A 21,482-nucleotide genomic window follows, 5' to 3' on the forward strand; every position below is an offset into this window, starting at 1 on the left:
CATTTTAGTTTCAAGTAGTGGTGATCTCTTTATTCCTTGTAAAGTATTTGAATAGATTTTTCATAATGGTTATGATACTGTGCTCCATGCAGACATATTTAGACTTCAGGTGAGAAATCTTTTTGTCTAGCTGTCATAAATAGTTTTTTCATGAATGAATTATTTAATCTTGTTTCAATGTATTAAATAGAATTAAAATGTGTTCTCTGGTTACTTGTTTTCCTGAATATCAGCATCCATTTCTGGAAAAAAATGACCTGTTCTTTGTAGTCCAGGAAATAAAAAATGTCATAAAATGCATTAAATCATCAAGGACTGTTAAAATTTGATTGGTAGTCAATAGTTTCTTCTCAGTTATTTAGAAACCTCCTACAAAAGGAAAGAGTTTAACAGTTCAGAGAACTGATTTGAAATCCATAGAAATATGAATATAGGAGCAAGGTAGGGCTTATCAGATGTGATATCATAGAATGGTTTGGGTTGGAAGGGATCTTTAATGGTCAGCTAGTCCAGCCCCCTGTTGTCAGCAAGAAAACATTTAGCTATATAAGAGTGCTCAGAGCACCATCCAACTTGATCTCAAATGTTTCTATGGACAGAGCCATCTGCCACCTCTCTGGGCAATCTGGCCTAGTGTTTCACCATTCCCACTTGAAAAAAATTTTTCCTTATGTCTAGTCTGAGTCTTCCCTCTTAATTTAAAACCATCAACCCTTGTACTGCCACAAACTCTGTCCTCATTTTTCTTATGCATCTCTTTTAAATACTCAATTTATTAGAGTCCTCCCCAAATGTAAACTGATTATTTAATTTTGTGCTGGCTATTCTGAATTTCCTTGTCTAGTATTTAATCTTTGTTTTTATTAATCACCAGTTTATTTAGACAGACTGTATTATTTTCCTTCCATTAATGTAGCATAGTATAGAAAATCTAAATTGCACAATTAATGTAAAGCTCCTGATTATGAGATAATCTGTTCCGCCGATGTCTTTATATGGTCCTGCAAAACTGGTTTTCTTAGTACTCTGCTGTTGATGTTTGTTCAATGTGCAATTGATTTTTATTTTGATAAACATATATATAGATAAAGCTTATTACTACAGATAGTGTATTTCCATTGAAAAGGGCTTTCATCTATTTTGAGATTCTGTTTTTTTTGTCAACAGAGAAAATGAGGTGCTAAAAGTGCAGCTTAAGAAGTATGTAGGAGCTGTCCAGATGCTCAGAAGAGAAGGTCAAACAGTGGAAGGTAATGATAAAATGAAGTGGGTTAAAAAAAAGAAATCCATGCATGCTGCTGTATGCTGCCATAGAGACAGAGTTTTTGGGAGGGATAAAATAACCACATGATGGAAGTAACTCCTGGATTCATATGAAAATTGACAATGAAACAATAACCAGTGAACAGATATGTCTCTGGTTTACAGGAATCCTGTGCAAGCCATGATCCATAGCTGACATTTCAGCCACACAGCAGCCCTTGTGTTCTTGGGGACATGGTTCATGCTTCCACATGCTCCTACAACCAGGATGCCATCAGCCTTCCCTCTGTTGAAAAATACCAGCATCTGAAAAGGTGGCAGTTCTGTTTCTGTAAGAACTGTACCCGATTCACCTCTGACTGGGATGTTTGCTGTTGTATGAACAGTTTTTTTGGTGCAGATTGATATCAAGCAAAAAGAATGTTATGTGATGACATACTTTCAGATTACTGCTGAGCAGAAACAATCAAGAAGTCTTTGCTTTCTTTACTGAGTCATCACCAAAATAAATGAAATTGTTTTTATGAAAGTGGGGGTTAGCAGGAGAGAATTGCAATTATTCACCTCTTCCAACCATGGAATGTTATCTCCTAATAGTGAAAATAACAAAATTGATACATTTTCCTTTTGAAAAACATAATGATGTAGATTTCTGTACTTAGTTTTAAAGAGTGTTTTCTGGAAGATAAAGTGGTCTGACTTTTTTTTTTTTTCCAGTAAGGAACTTCTCAGAAAAAGATATTAGATAATGTGTGAATTAATGTGATATTGGCACATTAAGAATAATTATTTTGAGAAGAGAAAATGTCTTATCTCTGGTACTGTCAATGTTGTTTTGGAGATCCATATTTGCAGACCGTTTGGAATAGTACCTGTCTGATGACCAGACATGTCACTTTCTTTTCTGAGTTGCTCTGACTCTGAAGAGCTGATGTTGTGTGTGAGAGATAAGTTGTGCTGTCACCAGTGCTAACTGTTCTTCAGTGGTCAGTGATGGTAGACGTGTCCATGACAGGATAAATTTGAGTCTTGATTCTGTATCATCTTCTGGAGGGTCCAGGCTGCAGAAGGTGTTTGGATAGACAAGGAGGCTTGTCAGAAACTGGCATCATCTGTCTTTATCTTCTATTTCTTTTTCCACTTTCATTGTCAATATTGTGCCCATATAAGTGGCTGTATGAATGATTACTACATTAATTCTGCTCTTAAAGGCTAGTTACTGTACTTATCTGTAGTTCAAAAACTTCATTCATCCTTACTGTGGTTTTGTTAGTGAGACCACATGTTTTTACTTCCGACTTCGCTGGAGTGTACCGATTCATATTAAGAATTATTCATGAAAACCATCGCTTAAGCTTCTTATAATAGCAGAAATTATCCTTCATTAGATACTGACAGTTTCCATGCTGAGTGTAATTATAGGAAAAGAAAAAAAATATTTCTAGGCTAGCTATATTCTGCCATGTTAAAATTATGCAAATTAGTGAGTAATAAGAATAGAAACTGAGTAGGATGGTCAGATTTTATACATGAAAAAGAGGATTGGCACAGTACCAACAATTCTAAAAATGAATACATGTACAGTTTATGCTCAGAGGATATTTAATCAATTCACTGTCATTTTGTGTAATATTTATCAGAAATGACCAGAATATATTTCAGCTACATGCATTATTTATAGTAATCTTTCTTATATTCTAATTTCATGCATTGTCTTTTTAATAAATGCAGTGTTTATTTTCCCTTAGTTGCCACTGGAGATTTATGTGAAATTTGTAGTAGTATTGGAACCTCTGACTCAAAATACTTCAGCATGTAAATAATCCCTGAGAATTAATATGTTTAGATATACTTCAGAAAAAGAGAGTGAAATGTTTTTTTTCCTTTCATCAGACTTATAGAAACAGTATCCCTCATGGTTTATGCATATAATTTGCAGTATATCATTGTAAACATTCATATTTTCCAGATGTGAGTCTTCATAATGAAGAGTATTTACACTACTAGAAAGAGCTATTTGTACTTCTCAATATATATCTCACTGTGTAATTTAAAGCAAATTATTCCAATTCTGATGTAAGTTAATAAATGACCATATCAATTGGTCTGAAGTGATTTTGTTCTTAATAAGATCACTTGCTTGAAGAGATTATGAAGTGTATTTACAAGACTTGTTTTATTACTGTGGTTTGTGACTATTTTGTGAAGAAAGCAGGATGAAGAAACTGCTGTTTTCTTTGCTTTTGTCACTAAGTCAAAATTCTTCTTGGTTTCTTAGATATTAGTTTACACTCTCTTAGATTAAAGCTTCTAACAAACCTTACCATGTAGACAGGGACACAGAACTCTGATCTATTAAAACCTGGAGAACCCCAAGCACTCCTTTTGTTGTAATGTTAGGAAATTGTCATCTTCAGGGATGATAAACTCTTTCATAAACCTAATTTCAGTACTGCTCTGTGTTATAATAATGAGTAATTTCAGTGATGATTAATCTTGTTCCAAATGGTATCAAAAGCCTGCAATGTATTGTAGATGTCAGATCACTATGTGTTTAAACTTCCTGTGAAAGTAGTTTGAAAGAGTCAAAATAAATTGAGCTTCTGCTGTTATTTTTGTGACTATCAATAGAGAAGAATCTACATGTCTGCTACAGTAATCAGATCAGATGCTATTGAGTATGGCTTTTAAATCATTTCCTAAATTAAGAAATGAAACTCAGTATAATACTTTGCCTTGTAGTGACTTAAAAAAAAACCAACAAAAATCCTACTCAGCATAGGTGATTATAAATAACTTGCCCAGGAATCAGAACCGTGTCAAGTTCAGAATACCATACCAACTTTCCAAATGAGTAGCCACTCTGTAGACTGAGCAGTTTGATATTGATATTTAAATATTTAATAAATGAGTATCCTGATTTCTCAGCCATCAGCAGAAGTTGAATGTTGAATGTGTACTGTCCTTCAAACAGGCTTAGATGTAATAATATTATGTATACGAAAATGCTGACCTTAACTGTTCTGGCTGGAGAATTCAAGCAAGATTTGTGAGAAACACCTATTAAAATAGCTTTCAGAATTCAGTTGATAATAATTTTCTGAAGGTATATATTTTTTCTCAAAGCAAAAATCAGTTTCCAGACTCGAGTATTTAGTCAGGTGAATTATGATGTCTTCTATCTACCATATAGTGGTTGTATATATATATAATTTAGATTTTGAAAAATGGTGAAATGATTTTTTATACTTCTCTTTTATTAGGGCTTGCTTACTTTGTATTATCTAAGGGTTTTTTTTAGAAATTCAGGATCTGTGAGGAACAGTTGAATTAGAACTTGGAGAAAAGAAGACTTAGAATAGGCCTTAAAGCAATCATCAGATACATAAAGTATAGCTAGGAGCAGGAATAGAATAAACTGCAGTTTTAATTCACTGTGTGTAAGAAAAGAAGTAATGGGCTTAAATGGCAGGTGAAGGAAGTTTGATTAGCTATCAAGAAAACCTTTCTGAGAAGAATATTTAAATTTAAATAGATTGTGCAGGGAAGCATAAAATCTCAATTATTGGAGGTTTCTAGGAATAAATTAGACAATTAACTGTCAGGAATGAAATACCTACAGCTATTTCTGCTTTACACAAGCCCAGGAAATACTAGATGAAGTATGGAATGTCCATTCTCAGTCCTATTGTCTCTAGTTTGTGTGTTATATAAGTAGAAGAGAAATAGAGAAAAGACTTAAAAGAGAAGCATGGGCTTAATTTTCAAGTACTTTGGTGAGGAATTGCAGTTACTTCCTACAGATAGTAGATAGCTGAAGTCACAGAATAGCAAATGCTTTCAGTTTGCTTTTTTGTTCAATTTGAGAGTCCCTGTCTAACAGTGCTTACAAAAAAGCTCCCTGCAGCATTCGTATTTTAGTAATGTTTGATATTGCATCCTATTTTGACACTTGTAGTAGCTGTTTCTTTTAGAGCTGTTACTTCTGACCAGGTTGTCCTGTGTATGTTTATGTAAGTTTATGTATGTAAAGTTAGTGTTTTAATTTGAGATGTCTTTTTTCAGTTCTGCCAAATATTTGGAGCAGTGATGGAGAAATTCCTATCCCAGAGCAAAAGCAAGTGGAAAACACTGAGGAACTGGCCAGCTCTTATGAAAGAAAATTGATAGAGGTAAAGTTTGTACTGCGTGAGTTTTGCAGACTTGTAGTTATAAAAGAACCCTTGAAGCTGTGAGTAGATTCTTTACTTAGTTGTTTTTTTCTTCCCCATTAGTGTAAGAAAAAGTGTCATTTATCCTTTAGAAAGCAAAAAATGGGAAGATTTACTTCTGTGGTTAAAATACAAACGTCTTTGTTCAAAGCATATTTAAACCAATTTGATAATTAAAAATAATTTTCTTAACAAGGGTACACATTTACACTTCGATGTTGAAAATGAAGGTTTTAATAAGTAAACAAGTTCCTTAAGGTTATAACTGATGATGATGAAGTTGAAAGCATCACAGACAGCAGCTTTAAGGTATTGTGTAAGTTACAGTACCTATTTAGAGACATGGCTGTTTTGTCAGTTGAGCTTTAAAATGAAAATCTGAAACCTGTAGATGTTTCTGTGCTTTCTTATTGTTTTCTGATTGCCAAATTGTGTTTAATTTTTGAATTGCTTCACCCTGTAGCTCACTGAACACTGCAGTATGGAATGATGATGGAACCTACCAGTTTTGTGTTATGACCATGTTAGAAAATGTTCTTAATGTAAGATTCACTTTTAAGAGTAATGTAAAAATTCATTAACAAAAAAAAAAAAAAGATCAGAGTTTCACCCTAAATTTAAATAGAATTATTTTCCAGACAGAAGTAATGAAATTTAATATCCAACCCCTATATTTCCTATTAAATATTAAATGAACATTTTTATAAAAAGTAAAACAATTCTCTATGTCTTTCTCTTGCCCAGAATACTCTGAAATTGGATACTCATATTAACTGATTAACTTGAAGATGACTAAAAATGCAGGTCATGCATCAAAGAGATTAATATGGTTCCTCTAAAACATTTATGCTTGGTTATCCCTTTCTCATAGGACCATGTGAAACTAATTCTTTCTCTAATGCATTCCTTTTGGTTGGATTCTTAGTACTTTCCTCTGTTCTGTACCCGTCAAAAGAATATCTTAATTAAAACTTCAGGTAAAATTTTCTTCAGCTTTAAAAGCAGCCTCCTTAGTTCTGCTAAGTTTGTGCTGCATGTTCAGGAGTTTGTTTCTAACACATCTAAGTTTGTGTTAGTGGTAGCACTCAGGGCGCAGCATGGATGTAACCACTGTAGAACCTTATTATAAGTCACATGCAGAAGAGGAATTCTGGATCTGACTCTCACTTACTAATCTGTAACAGCATCTTTGTATGCTCAAAATAGGATGCAACCCCTGTGACAATCAAGATACTGTTCCTTTTTCTCTCCACAAATGGAAGTTGTGAACTCTTATTTTCAAAAGTTAGCCTATGTTGAGTTCCAAGTTGAGGACTAGGATAAAAAAACACTCTTGTGGGCTGTTCTGACAGTTCCATTCAACTAGAGTTGGGTCTGAAAAATTTTCAATATTAAGCAGTTTCAGTAACTCTTATTTTATGCCTAATAGGCTGTTTCAGCTAAGACAAAGATTCCCTTGAATTCCTTGGTAGCTGATCAGGATATTGAGGTCTCCCCACAGAGAAGTGCTTAGCTGTCAAGAAGGTAAAAATTACTCTGCTGAATAATTGGAGATTCCCCCCCTCCCCTCTTTTTTTCCACTGAAAGGATTCTGCTCATAATAATGTATTGAAGAAATGTTCCATTTCTTGTCAATTTTATGAAACAAAAATTGTATTTGTTACAGTTCTTATGTTAGGATCCATGAATGGGTGGGTTTAACCATGTGGATAATGAAAAATTGCAACTAACACTTCTGAAGGAGTAAAGAAACTTAGAGGAACTTTTACTGCTGGTGAACAAGTAAACATGTCTCATTACAGACAACAATACCTCAACTTTTTTTGCAGTTTCAGCCTTAGATAATTTTGTACTCTAATGAAAAGTAATTTTAGTGGTGGATTTAAACTGCATTCTGTCCCAGTTAAATTCTCACCATGTGCTAAGTGGTATGAGATATTTGTTAAAGGCTCAATACATGACACTGAATTTTCATTTCACCTGGCACAGACAATTCCTTTCAGACTAGAAAGTGAGGAGACTAGCTCCTCTGTGGGAATAACTGGCTTGTGATGTACTGAAGCTTGTATCACAATCTATTAATTCTTTATTGTTCTGCAGAAACACTCATTCCTACTGAAATGTTGGAGTCAAACAAAACAGTTAAAAAAAAAAAGGAAAGAAAAGCCACACCTCTCTAAGGCTTTCCTTGGAGAAGCCTGTAGAAGAAACGTTTTTATAGGAGTTGAAATTTTGCTATGTAAATGAACCAGGAATTGTGCAGTTTTTAAAGTTCTGCAGAAACCTGCAGTTTGCCTTTCAATGAACTTGAAAATACTCTTGTGCATCTTCCTAAAGCTCACAGACTTAACTTCCTATGTGGTAGGTGTAGCATGGTATTTTTATGCCTGACAGATTGATCTCTGAGCATTTGGTGTGTGAGGCTGGGAAGGTGCATATGCTGATCACATGAACACACTTTGTTCAAAGAAGTACACCCAGTAGATTACAGCTGAGAGTTGATTTCTGAATATTAAATATTTAAGAGATCTGACATCTGTCAAAAAGGTTAAGTTTAATTTTTTTAAAATTGCTGACAAATTATGCAGCTCTTCTGAAAAGCTGAAGTGTTTCAAAATTTTGAAACAGTATCTATGAAAGGTAATGTTGGTTATAGAATCACAGAATTGCTTCAGCTGCTAAAGACCTCTAAGATTGAGTCTGATCATCAACCTAAGACCACTATGGCCATTAAACCATGTCCTGAAGTGCCATTTCCACACATTTCTTGAACATCTCCAGGGATGATTCCACCACCTCCCTGGGCAGACTTTTTCAATGCCTGACCATTCTGTCTGTAAATATTTTTTTCCGAGTATCCAAACCTAAATCTCCCCTGGCACAATTTGAACCATTTCCTCTTGTTTTATCACCGGATACTAGGAGAAGAGACTGACCCCCCACTTGCTACAATCTCATTTCAGGTAATTGTAGAAACCAGTGAGGCCACACCTTGAGTACTGGGTCCAGTTCTGGGCCCCTCAATTCAAGAGAGGTGTTGAGGTGCTGGAATATATCCAGAAGAGGGCGATGAAGCTGATGAGGGGCCTGGAGCACAGGCCCTATGAGTAGAGGCTGAGGGAGCTGGGGTTGTTTAGCCTGGAGAAGATGAGACTCAGGGGTGACCTCATAGTTGTCTGCAACTACCTGAAGGGAGGTTTTAGCCAGGTGAGGGTTGGTCTCTTCTCCCAGGCAATCAGCAACAGAACAAGGGGACACAGTCTCAAGTTGTGCCAGGGTAGGTATAGGCTGGATGTTAGGAGGAAGTTCTTCCCAGAGAGAGTGATTTGCCATTGGAATGGGCTGCCCATGGAGGTGGCGGTGTTGCTGTCCCTGGAGGTGTTCAGGAAAAGCTTGGATGAGGCACTTAGTGCCATGGTCTAGTTGATTGGATAGAGCTGGGTGATAAGATGGACTGGATGATTTTGGTGGTTTCTTCCAACCTGGTTGATTCTGTGATTCTCTCCTGAACCTTTTCTTCTTCAGACTAAATCCCAGTTTCCTCAGCTGCTTCTCTTAAGACTTGTACTCTGGACCCTTCACCATCTTTGTGCCCTTCTCCAGACATGCTTCAGCAACTTAATTTCATTCTTGTAGTCAGGGCCCCAAAACCAAACTGGGTACTTGAGGTGCAGCCTCCACAATGCCCAGTAGAGGGGCACAGTGCCTTCTGAACACCACAGATGTGTTGCAAGATTTTTTGTATTGTGGTGTTGGAGATAAGGCATCAATATTAATGTAAGAGTGCTTATCTAATCAGGCAAAAATAAAAACTTGCTTTTTGGGTTTAATCACTCTGAAATCTTTGGGGTTTGTACTTCCTTAAAATCCTATTACAAGGAAAATTTGGTGTTAGTTACATTACTGTTATGTGGTTTTAGCTTGTAATTTGCTGCAAATTCAGAATCTCAGAAACTGAGACAGGTCAGTTCAGACACATCATATCTGGACTTAGTTTAAGTCTTTTTGCACATATGCCACACTGAACTACTGCATTTTGAAGGATTCCCTCTGAAGGTAAAAGAAATTGGAGAAGAATACTTGAAGTTCAATTCGATTATAATTGGATTTGGGTGGGATTTTTTGAGTTCTAATCAATGGCATCGGCTCCTGCATTGTCAAACTGAAGCTGTTTTTTCAGTTTGCTTTGGCCATGTGAAGGATGCAAGTTGTCTGGAACAAAGCACTAAATTAAAAGTAGACACTAAAATAAATTGAATTAAACTGCTCTATCTTGAGGAACTTCATTTTAAAAGGAGAAGGCAGAATGGTAATTCAAGAAAACTAAAACATAAAATTAATTGATTGTAGTGAACTGCCTCCAGAAGGAATACTTATCAACTCTTTAGAGATTTGGCAGTAGTCCAAGTTCCTGTGCTGTGCTTGAAGGTCAATGCTCATCTTATTCAACTGTGCTTTCATAGTTCTACCCCATTGCCTCTACTGCTCTCCTAGCTTTGGCTGGCTGTGTGAAGAGATGTTTCAACAGCTGCTGTAACCTGAAGATGTGTTCAACAGTACTGTAGCCCTGTGATGTCCACTGGAGGAGACCAATCAAATGTTTGCTCCTGTTTTGGTCTAACTAGTGTTAAAATTGTATCTTTCCTTGCCCTGCCCTGGGACTGTTGATCTGATGCTCCACCTCTGATATTGGCCCTCATCAGGATTCTTTTTCTTTAATACAGGAGCCATACAGAGAGGATTTACTTGGAGATTTCTGACAGTGGGGTTTTCTGAAGAGTATTTTTTTTTCCCTTGTGAATAATTCTCTAAACCCATTTTGGCTCAAATTTCTCTACATTTTCTAAATTCTCTCAAATTTTCTCTAAACATGTTTTGGCTACGAGTGATTGTTACCAGTTCCAGACTGAGATAGATGATGTACTGGTGGATCATCCATCATAATCAAAACTTTTATTCCGTTGTATTGTAGAAGTAGATAAAACTTCTACAGTTTTTATAGTAGAAGTAGGTAAAAGCCTTGCTGAATACACATCTCAAATTCCTTTTAGTCTTGCTCCCTATTTCTGCTGGTTTTCCCATCATGTTCTGTTGATGATACTGCTACAATTTAGACTTTTGCTATTTGGGACCTTTTTTTGCCTTTTGGAATTCTTCCTCTTTATGCTTTCACTTCACATCTGTGTAAGAAAAATTCAAGAGCTCAATATCATCTTTAACCATGATTTGAAACCTATTTTTTCTTGCTTCTCTTGGCAGGGAACCAATTTAAACATGTTTTGCTCTGTAATTTGGTATAGTTTTCATCCTTGTTCATTTATCCCTGTTCACTTTCATAAACATCCTGTGTCAGTTGCTGTTTTCTTGACATTTTGGCTCAGAAATGGAGAGCACAGACGTTGCTAGAGTGTGTTCCCAAAGAGGCCATGCTCTAGGCCACACTACCTGTGTATAGTAGAAGAAAAAGTATAAATGGAAGTTGTTATACATGTAAGAAATAAAATACTGCTGCCTTTTTTCTCCTTTTATTTCTTTTTAATTTTCTCTACTCTCAGTTTAGGATGCATGTCTTGGCTTTGATTTTCAGGTAGCTGAAATGCACGGGGAACTGATTGAATTCAATGAGAGACTGCATCGTGCGCTGATGGCTAAAGAAGCTCTTGTGTCCCAGATGAGGCAGGAACTAATTGATCTGAGAGGGCCAGTAAGTGTGTGTTTGTTAGAATGTAGCATGCAGCTCTGGAATAAGCTTTAAACCATTACTCGGAATGAATTAGCTTGTAAGAAATAACAGCTCATAATACATCTGTCAAGAACACTTTACTAGCTATTTTTACTTGGTTTGATTCTGTTTAGCAGAATTGAATTTAAAGTAGATCTTCAGACAATAAAATGTTTTTCTACCAACTGTTGCTTCACTTCGGCTTTTTGTGCTGAAAGAAAAGATTGAATTGAAATGGGAAAATGAACAGTGAGGAAACAGGAACCAAGAGTGTTTCTAATAATTGTCCATCTTCTGAGGGAGACATATTTTGATAGGTTTTGTTCATGTGATAATGTGATGTTGCTTCTTACTTTTTGTTTGTGCTGGAAGCATTCATGCCTATTGTAAGATTTGTGGCTGAAGGCAGTTCTGTGTAGCAGGATTTCACCTCTTATTTTCAGCCTTTTAGATGGAAATAGTCACATTGTTGTATTAAGAGATGACAAATGATAAATCATGTGCATATTATAGCTGTACTTTCTATACTAGGAGATTTTGGGCTATATGTTCCTGGTCAGAGATTTTGTTTTTACCCACATACTCCATTTCCTAATCCAGTAGTTAGATATTGTTACTATCAGTTTCTGATACTAGTATTGGATACAAAGAGAAAATTAATTCCTAAAGCTTCTCAGAAGAAGAGAAGATACTATGTTTTCAAGGACTAGGTAATTTTTAGTTGTTACTAGTTGATACTGCCCAGAATGGAACAGTGTATTGAATACAGACCTAAAGATTTTTGTGTTGTCATAAGAAATGGATTAATGTTAGTTCTACATTAGTAAAAGTAACCTCTGTGCTGATAGTCTGTTACTTAGTAGATTTTAATTAGAACTTTCAAAGTTGATAAAGTTTGTAATTGTCAGTGTTGTGGGATGTGAATATTTAATCCCACTGTCAGATATTGTAGGATATGAATATTTAATCCCACTTTGACTTGTTGAAAAATATCAGCCAAATTTTTAACATTTTAATATTAAAATAGTGTATATAATTTACAATATGTTATAATAATAGCTTTCATGTTTTCCCATTATCTTCTCCTTCTAATGCTGATAATCTATTTTAATGGCTGCAATTTATAAATTAATTGTTCACAATGATGTTCCCAAATATCTGGTTATTGATTTTCAAAAATTCTGCAACCAAGGGAGGAATATTAAAACAAAAAGTCTGGGTTTTCAAGCAGATGAGGAAGTACACTGATGTAATGTGGCCATCGCTGTGTTTTGTATTACACTTCAATTATCATCTCTAGATCAGTAACCAACCTCTTCCAATATAGATGTGCAAGCACTGGAACTTACTCATGGCATCCTTTTTCTTATGCAAAAATTGTGCTGAAGTTAATTAAAATAACTGTGTATATCTAATGGTAGGATTTGACAGTTTAGATGTAGGCAAAGAGAGGAAAAAGGTTGTAAGCAAGACTGAAAAATGTATATTCTCTGACATAGATCCCTGCCTTGTACATATAGGTCCCTGGAGATTTGAGTCAAACATCTGAAGATCAGAGTTTGTCAGATTTTGAAATGTAAGTTTTGTAACACTCATATTTTTCTCTCCTTACTGCCTTCCTTGGAAAGAGTAGTAATGAAACAGGTTCAAAGCTTTGCTTTTCCTAGATTATTTCCAATAACTGAATACTCAGCTGTGGTGTTTTGTTGTTAAAAAACACAGAGATCTGCACAGCCCATGCCGTGGTGTGGGTTTTAATAATGTTGGATGCAAGAAATTAAGATTGCTGGAGATTGCCTTGGGAGTGCTCTTTCAGTGAGCTGGAGTTGGTATTTTAACGAAGCACTCTTTTCTGTTGCTCTGAGTTTGACAGATGCTGCTTGTGATGTACTTATTTTTTTCGTATTAAATCCTAATCAATTAATACAAATAGTACTTTTAAAAAAAACCATGAACAACCAAGTTAGGGTGACCCTAAACTTGTGATTTGGAGTTTTGCCTTTATTTGTAAGACTAATGAATGTAGCATCTAGTGTTTGAGAGGGTGATTTCTTTGAATCATAGCAGTTTGGAGATTAATTATAAAGAGTGGATGGAAATGACTTCTCCATAACTGTGCAGCGCTTCTGTTATATAATGAACTCATTTTTTTGGACCAAGATGTTGAGTTTATTGAAACTAATAGCTTTTGTTTCATGTATATAAACAAATGTTGTCAAGTGCACTCTTTAGAAGAACCCCAAGCTTGATAAAACTCAGCAAAAGGATTTGCTTTAGTGTTCTTTTTCAGTTATGTTAATTCTAGGGAACACTTTTAGATACAGCAAGTATAAAAGTTTGTCAGAACTACGATGTTTCTGCTGCTCTGTTTGAAATGTGAAGTTGTTTTGTCGATCACTTTGATCATTAGCTAGATCACTGGAGGTAGTTGATTTGCAGTTCTTATAAATAAATATGATTGACTATTTTAAGTTTTTTCTTCTCCTCAGATCAAACCGTGCTCTTATTAATGTTTGGATTCCCTCAGTCTTTCTGCGTGGAAAAGCTGCTAATGCATTCCATGTTTATCAGGTAAGTGACAACAGATTCTCTGCAAAGGTTTCTGACTAAAATGGTTTGTTTGAATAATTTAAAGATTGAAGTATAATTTCAGTAGAGATCAGTTAATAAACAGCAGCAGCAACTTTGTATATATTCATCCATAGGATTGTGTTGATTATTCAAATAGTGTATTTTGAGAGTTGGCTTTCCATAGTTTAATTCTTTAGAAGCGTGCTGGTAAGATGACTGTGTTGGGCAGGGAGTACAGTTTAGTGTTAATCACTAATGCCTGCTTCAGTATGCATGTGCATACACTATTTCAGTTTGGGGGATATCAATGACCAGAAAATCTGCTTGACAGAGACTGATGCAGCTTACTGTACTAGCTGAGTTCAAGACATTTTGAATGGTGCAGTAAGACTTCACTGTGTCATTGGAAGTGTTCATGGTGTGTTCTGCTTCAGCCACATCTGAATTTAGGGATTTGCCCTCTAGTCTGCCTTGTAGTTGAAGTGTTGAAATCCTACACTGTTCCTTCATCCCTGGATTTTTGCTTTCAGAACCATGATATGCTCCATGGATAGAATGACATAGTAATTGTTACACACTCTTTAATACACTGTCCTAGGCTGTTTGTATTTATGTGTGGACTATCAGCAGCTGTAAAAATTTTCCAGTTTTGTTTCAGCTGTACATACTTAGCTCTGAACAAGATTTCTGAAGCTTTTTAACATTCCTCTCAGTCTGAGTGATTTTTGTAGAATTTTGAATAATTTATGAAGTGTTGGCAGATAGTTGAAAAATTCAGGAAACACCCACCTTTGGGCCAGTAAAAGACAATGAAAAATAGGACTTCAACTAATGGAAGGAAAATCTAACAATACCAAACAAGTACTGATTTGTTCAGAGGCATCAAGTAATCAATCAAATTCAGGAACATAAGCGTTTGTGAAAACATAACTTGCTGACAAGAACAGGATTTTTTTGCCTTTCTGGCTCTTGCATGTTTCTGTGCTCTGCTGTCACTGGCTACAGGTTCTCAAACCCAGACACTAGTCTGCAAATGCATACAGAAACATTGATGTTTCTCAGAAACATCAGCGTCCCACTCCAACACATCTCTATTACTCTGATCCTGTTGTGAAAAGTTAATATTATTTCTGACTATGAAATCATAGCATGAATTGTTGCAGTGGGAGACCTCCTGCAAAGGAAAACATGCCGAAATTTTCCATATAAATTGTAAATAAAAAGTAAACTTATGCTATGGCCTTTTCAGTTATGTTTGCTAGTGGTCTATTGCTCACAGAATTTCGCTTACATGTGATTGATGAGAAGTAGAAACAAAACTATTGTTGCAACTGCTTATGGATGGCCTATAGGCAGCTCTTTAGTAAGAGATGTTGTGACAGATGAAGGAATGGGAGGAAAATTGTTCCTGGAAACAATCAGAATGATGCATGGAGTTCAGGGCTAGCGCTTTCCTTGCTGCATCTGGAACCAGATATAGGCATTTTTGAGACTGAGCCCTTTTTCGGCTAAAAAGAGGGGGGAAAAAAGTGTGGGGGGGACACATTCAAGCGTATAAGCTACTATTAAAGGTTCTTAAGTCCAGCAGTAACATTGTTACTTTGTGGGAAGGATATTTTGTTTTCAAAACCACAATTATTCTTTTCAATTGCATTCTCTTTGGTTGAATGAAAAGAAAGATTATATGGGACACGTATGTATTGGGGAAGGTTAGAAGTGTCTGTTTCGAGTTGACATAGAGAGTCTATGGTCAGACTAGTTTCTCTTTAATTCTAGGACAGCACAGTGTCAATAGAATTCCTCTAGTGAACAGTTGTGTGTTAATTCAACTTTATATTTTAATATTTTTTAAAAGCAAGTAAACATTACCTTTACAAGGGAACTGAAACTTCTAGAATTCGTTTTAAACTTTGATCTTGGTACCTGCTGAGATCTTTCTTTATGGAAGAATATATCAATGGAATTCCTGGCAGTTTTTGATCCCACTAACGGAGTGTGACTGGCAAGAATAAATGTCTAGCAAATAACTTTGTTTTCTGTCATTGTGTATGTAGAAAAAAGTAATTTTCCTAAATAGACCTGCACTCATAGTGGCATAGCACTGTGATGAAACACTTGAAATGATTGCCATACCTTTGATCAAATATGAGGTCCTGACACCTCTGATTAAATATGAGGTCATATGATTGCTGAATATATATTCTGCATTTTACAACTACCAGGAAAGCATGGATTTATAAAAACGGTAGAATAGCCTCATTAACAGCCCTGTGCATTTATCTTGTTAAATCTCTGCCAAAACATGTGCTCTTGATTACAGGGAATTTGATTCAGTGTTGAAATTGTGGAAGAGAGATATTTACCAGGCTACCAGTATTTAATGAACAGACAAGGAGTGGGAGTGACAATTAGGATAAATGCCTGAGCTCATTTCTGAGAGTCCTCTTATTCATAATAAACATAATTTTTGCTGCTTTATCATTTACTTCTCCAATTGCAGGAAATTAGAAGGCATGTATAACTTTGTATCAGCTACATGAGAAACTGCTTGTATATCAATGTAAAGGAAATTAGCAATGTTGCTGAATGTTGCTGCTGTTAGTGAGATCATTACCAACATCTTTTGGAATTCAGATTTCTCTGCAAGTACTTAAGTAACTGTAACTTGACACGTAAAAACTGGCCCCTGGTTGTGCTTATCCATACTGAGCAAAAAGTTTGTCAAACATGCTTTAGAGAAAGCTGAAGTGTGCACATTGGAACAGGCAAATTTGAAGGTATGGGTAAGCATAATTTTTAGATATGCTAATTACTTTGACTGTATTTAAAACTAATAAGAAATTAGCCTTAAGATGCTTATTTTATCTTGCATGAAAAATGGGTCATATGAGTAGTACTTTGAAGGTAAGATGTTGCTGTCAAATGAAGATGTTACAAAAGGGCACGGATCTTGACCATTGCTTTTCCAAATGCAATTCATGTAGATGTATTTCTGACATGGCTTGATTTCCTATGCGTTCTCTGCTAGTAGAAAGCTAGAAAGATTGGCCTCCTTGCTCCTGATGTTATGCCCCAACTTGTGAACCTTTGCAGATTTGAAATTGACTATCTCTGCAGCATTCCACTTGATAGAGAGAGGAAGACAGTTTGACAGTGAAGACTTGCTATATCACATTGGTTGTTGAAGCACGTTAGAATTCTTGTCCCTTTTCTGTCCCTTTTTGCTCATAATATATTTTTTTCTAGCAGATAATAAACTATTACATACATATCACATTCCTTGGAAATGACCAAAAGAGGTTGGAAAGAGCAGCAGAACATTCAAAATAATATGGAAGAATATGAATCTATCGAGTCCACAGTATCTGTCATCTTTTTGCAGACTTACAAATGCTTCTTAAGAATACATGAATTAGGAGACATAAATCTGAGTAGCTATGTCTCTTAAAAATCAATGCAAATTTTCATTTGTGCTTCTTAAACCAGGAAAAGTAGTGAAAGACATCTTGATTTGCATATCAGAGGAACCTGACCTGTACAGAACAGGAATAGACTCAGGCAGGAGTTGTGTTATAGTGCTTACTTTTAATACTTTTTTTTAAATTTAATGTGTAATGCTGTTTTGAAGGGCATTTCAAAGCATTTCTTTTTGTGTCATTTTAAAATTGCAAGATGTTTCAGATGTCATGTGCAAAATCAGTACATTTTCCATCCTTAAAAAACCTCAGATGTTATATTCTTCATTGAATATAGAAGGAAAAGTTCCCAGCTCCAGCATACTTATCACATAGTTTCAACCATCCAATAGTTTCTTTAAGGATTAAGAATTCTGGACAAGCTCAGAAGTAAGGTTGTGGAATCTCATTAGATGTGAAAATTTCAATCAGACCTCTGTATTTGTAGAGTTACTTTGCACTCTTGCAGTAATGTTTAACTGGCAGAAATGACTGGTTATGAATCTTAAGAATTTAAAAGCAGGGTCTAGAGACAGCCAAATTTTATAATCAGTTTGAATCAGTTCAAGGTGACAGTTGTGTGCAGCAGATTAATCAGTTTTCATGGTGTAGCACTAGCTAATATTGCCTTAAAAATTAACAGAGTCATAAATGTAGATTATTTAGCTGTGGATGTTACAGTAATTAGTGTATAAATTTTAGTGAAAATGCCGTTTAGAATTGGATGTGCATTTAAGTGTAGTTAAGTTGATGAAAAAAAATTACTTTTTTCTGCTGTCTCACCATTTCACAATAACTGACAGATTTTCAGATAACTGCAATAAATAAGTGGTGACTACGTTGAAGATAAAAAATAAATGCTTTGGTGCAGGGGTTTTAAAATTAAATAGCCATTTAGGTCTTTGTTTTCTCTTACACTGTGAGTAGTCCTCTGCGGAGAAAGAGGGAGTTCAGTTCTGTTATGCCCTAAAATATCATATGGGACTTGGTGTGATAAAGAATAAAGCTACTGAGTCCATATTATTTTCGGTAATAGAATATGGAGACTTTGGAGATCTGGTGTTTTCCTGCATGAATGAAAAAAATGTTGGAAAAATGAAGGATTTAAATTCACTAGAATTTAGATACGTTTCTGGAATAAAAGGATTTTTCACATGAAGGGTGATTTTAAATGCAAAACTCATCTTCAAGTTACTGGCACTTGAAGATTATAGAATTTATGAACTGAAAAGTAGAAGAAGATTTACATGTAAAGAAGAGAAGATACTTGGGATGGGAATAGGAGCTTATATAAAGTAAAATTAGTGTAAATTCTTTTGTAAAAGGAACAATGAAAGCAAAAATTAATGACCGTAATATTTAACTATAAAAAGTAAATGAGTTTAGAAAATGAGGAAGCTGGTAAAAAAAAACACAACCAAAACACCAGAAAGGGATAGCTAAGATGGTTTGCAGGCTAAGTAGTAGAATAAGGAAAGTTATTAGAAGTAAATAAATGCATTTTAAAAAATAATTTAAGGCCTCTCTAAAGAAAAATAGAGGATTGTACACATTCTGGAGGAGAAAAAGTAAAAATAGTGTTACAAGCCTCTCGCAACTTCCAGAAGCCATGAAATCTAATGGTGTCTTTTGTATGTGCCAGGAAGAAGCCACTTGTTAAAGTGAGACAAATAAGCTGAAGAGGAAGGTCTCAGAATATGAAACAGTAACAGAGAAATGTGTGGTTTAAAATCTGTTCACCATGGAGTTGGTACAGGGATTTCCCATTCTGGAGTATTTCTTGTGGAGAAACATTAGATTATCTGCTTTGAGAAAGTACCAGTAGAAGACCTTATTGATAAATCTCCACATGCAGTTTACCAGGAATTCAAGGCAAAATGGCTGAAAACTGCCTAATAAATAGGTTCTGGCTTGGGTACCAGGAGATTTTAAAGTAGATAGTGTGACAATATTAAAAGGGTTTAAGGAGATCTAAACCTCAAATAGCTAGAAGTCATAAGGAAAGGGTTAGAAAACCAGAAAACTCTATTACGCCCTGTATAATCTCTGTTTTATCTGTGTGCAGTTCAAGTCCTCTCCAATGAAGTGTATCAGAATGGAAAAGAGTGTGGGTGAAAAATGAAGCTTTTTTCATTTGGAGAGCATATTAGAAATTCTCAGCCTGCAACAAAGACAGATGAGAGGCGAACATGATAGCAATCTTTCAAATCATGAAAGACATGGAGAGATTTTTAACTGTTTCAGAATGCAGACTGGAACATCTATTGAAGCTACTAGTATGCAGTTTCAAAACAAGTGTATGATGGTGGTTTTCTCCATCCTAATGGGGGTAAGGGACATCTTGCTACAGCACTTGTGAATATTGAATCTTTTACAGAATGGAGTTGGAAGGGTTCTCTGGAGATGATCTCACCCAACCTCTCTAAAGCAGATTCGCTTAAATTATGTGGTTTACCTGAATGTAGAAAATAATTGGGCCAACTAAATTGGAGGAAACTAAATCCAAATACGAAGATTCCCTTTCTCAGGAAATCTCTGGATTGCAGTATTTCAGCAGATAAACAGTCTTTGTGGATAAGTATCACTATAGCTTTTGTTCATATTTAAGTGTAGTGATAAATTTCATAATTCACCATTTCATAATTAATAATGTAATGTTATGCTGAGTTTTACTATTTTAGTCCTAAAATGGAAATAAGAAGCCCGATGAGGAAATCTCTTTGCTTCCACTGTTATTTCTCTTTCATGCATAACAAGTACATTCTATCCTTTTCAGAAGCTCATCTCCTTTCTTTATGCTTGCTCAGCTTTGTTGTGCTTCAGGTTTATGTCTTGCTATTCATTTGTGCTGACAGGTTACTAATATAATTAATCTTGCACCTGAGTGGAAAGATTGAGTATATGACCAGTTGATGTCCTTCTTACGAGTCTACAAATCATAGAGATTAATCAGATGTTACTGAATGAAATTACCTGGGCTGTGACAGGATCTCAGACTAGATTGTCATAACATAGCAAGAACCTTTGAACAGTTACAGCTGTCCACTTTGAAGCTTAAGAGATTTTATTCTTTTACCAAGTTTGTGATGTTAGTAAGTGGTGAACTATTTAGTTATCAAGCATTAAAGGACCTAGGCACATAGGAAGAAACAGAAATATTTTACACAAAGTAACAGTTAAGAAAGCCCTGTCCTTTAAGCATACAATTGAAATATTAGGCAGCTTTATGAAATGAGAATCATACTGGCAAAAGTCTGCTCTTTTCTTACAAACATCCTGTCTTCTCTTGTTTACTGCTTACTGTGTGATGATTGCTATTTGTGATCTGTGCAGTTTGGTGCCAGTCTTTTTGGGGAAACATTTTTTGTGAGACAAGGGTAGCTCAGTCAGCTTACCTTAGAAAATATTTTCTTGTTTAGTGTATTTGCAGGGATACAAAGAGGATCCAGATCAGAATAAAAAAATCCTGCATTTGTGTTTTGCCTCTAGATGGTGGTGGTTAGTTGCAGTTTCTTTAGTGCCTGTGAAGCAAGATGGTTATTGCAATAATATTATTTTATCACATTTCTTAACTGTAGATTGTCCTTTTATTTTCTGCACACATATGGATTCCTGTGAAGTGTACAGCAAATGCCATTAGTCATGCCTTTTGTTGCTATAATTACCAGCGGCTGACACTTAAGATAATGAAACCAAGATTTCTTGATTCTTAAAGTGACACAAATATTTAAATGGCTACTTGCAAATATGCCTTGTTTTATTTTAAACAATATTCTGGGTGAAGTGAGAATAGGCAGAAAGAGAAGTTAGAGGTGGTGAATAAGGACTGTTTAATACAGGTTTTACTGCATTGAATCAATTTAATTGAAATTATGCAAAATGCTTACATTTTAGATTATTCCAAATAAGATGAACATGATAATCAGGCATGACTGTTGTTACTTATTGAAGAACAAATTTTTATCCATAATCAAACAACCATTCTGGCAATTGTTTTTCTTTGGTCTGTATATTTTAATTTCCTTGAAAATTACTTAATTAGGTTGGGAATAAATATGGACATTTGAAAGGGAATGTGGTGATTTTTAATTTCATCAGGGAATGAAACTAAGAGTAGTCCTTCCAACTTTCTGTAACATGATCTTAAAATACTGTTCTGTGATTATATGTCATCTGATAAGGTAGAAAGTAGTGTTGCTTAGGGTGCAGCATGGTGATCGGGGATGAACATGCACAAAACTGTATTCAGCACCTACAGAT

General features: G+C 35.3%; 1 protein-coding gene across 4 annotated transcripts in view; it reads left to right on the forward strand.

Annotated features, from left to right (window-relative positions):
* SNX29 (sorting nexin 29) overlaps positions 1–21,482 on the forward strand; it is a 97,365-nt gene that overhangs the window by 28,974 nt on the left and 46,909 nt on the right. For all 4 annotated transcript variants that reach the window (XM_064152956.1, XM_064152959.1, XM_064152957.1 and 1 more), the window contains exons 14-18: positions 1,168–1,250; positions 5,329–5,435; positions 11,062–11,178; positions 12,717–12,772; positions 13,686–13,767. In XM_064152956.1, coding sequence (XP_064009026.1) covers positions 1,168–1,250; positions 5,329–5,435; positions 11,062–11,178; positions 12,717–12,772; positions 13,686–13,767 — 445 coding nt within the window. The remainder of the gene's footprint in view (positions 1–1,167; positions 1,251–5,328; positions 5,436–11,061; positions 11,179–12,716; positions 12,773–13,685; positions 13,768–21,482) is intronic.

The sequence above is a fragment of the Pogoniulus pusillus genome, chromosome 13 (genome assembly GCF_015220805.1).
Source record: "Pogoniulus pusillus isolate bPogPus1 chromosome 13, bPogPus1.pri, whole genome shotgun sequence".
In the NCBI taxonomy this organism is placed as follows: Eukaryota; Metazoa; Chordata; class Aves; order Piciformes; family Lybiidae; genus Pogoniulus; species Pogoniulus pusillus.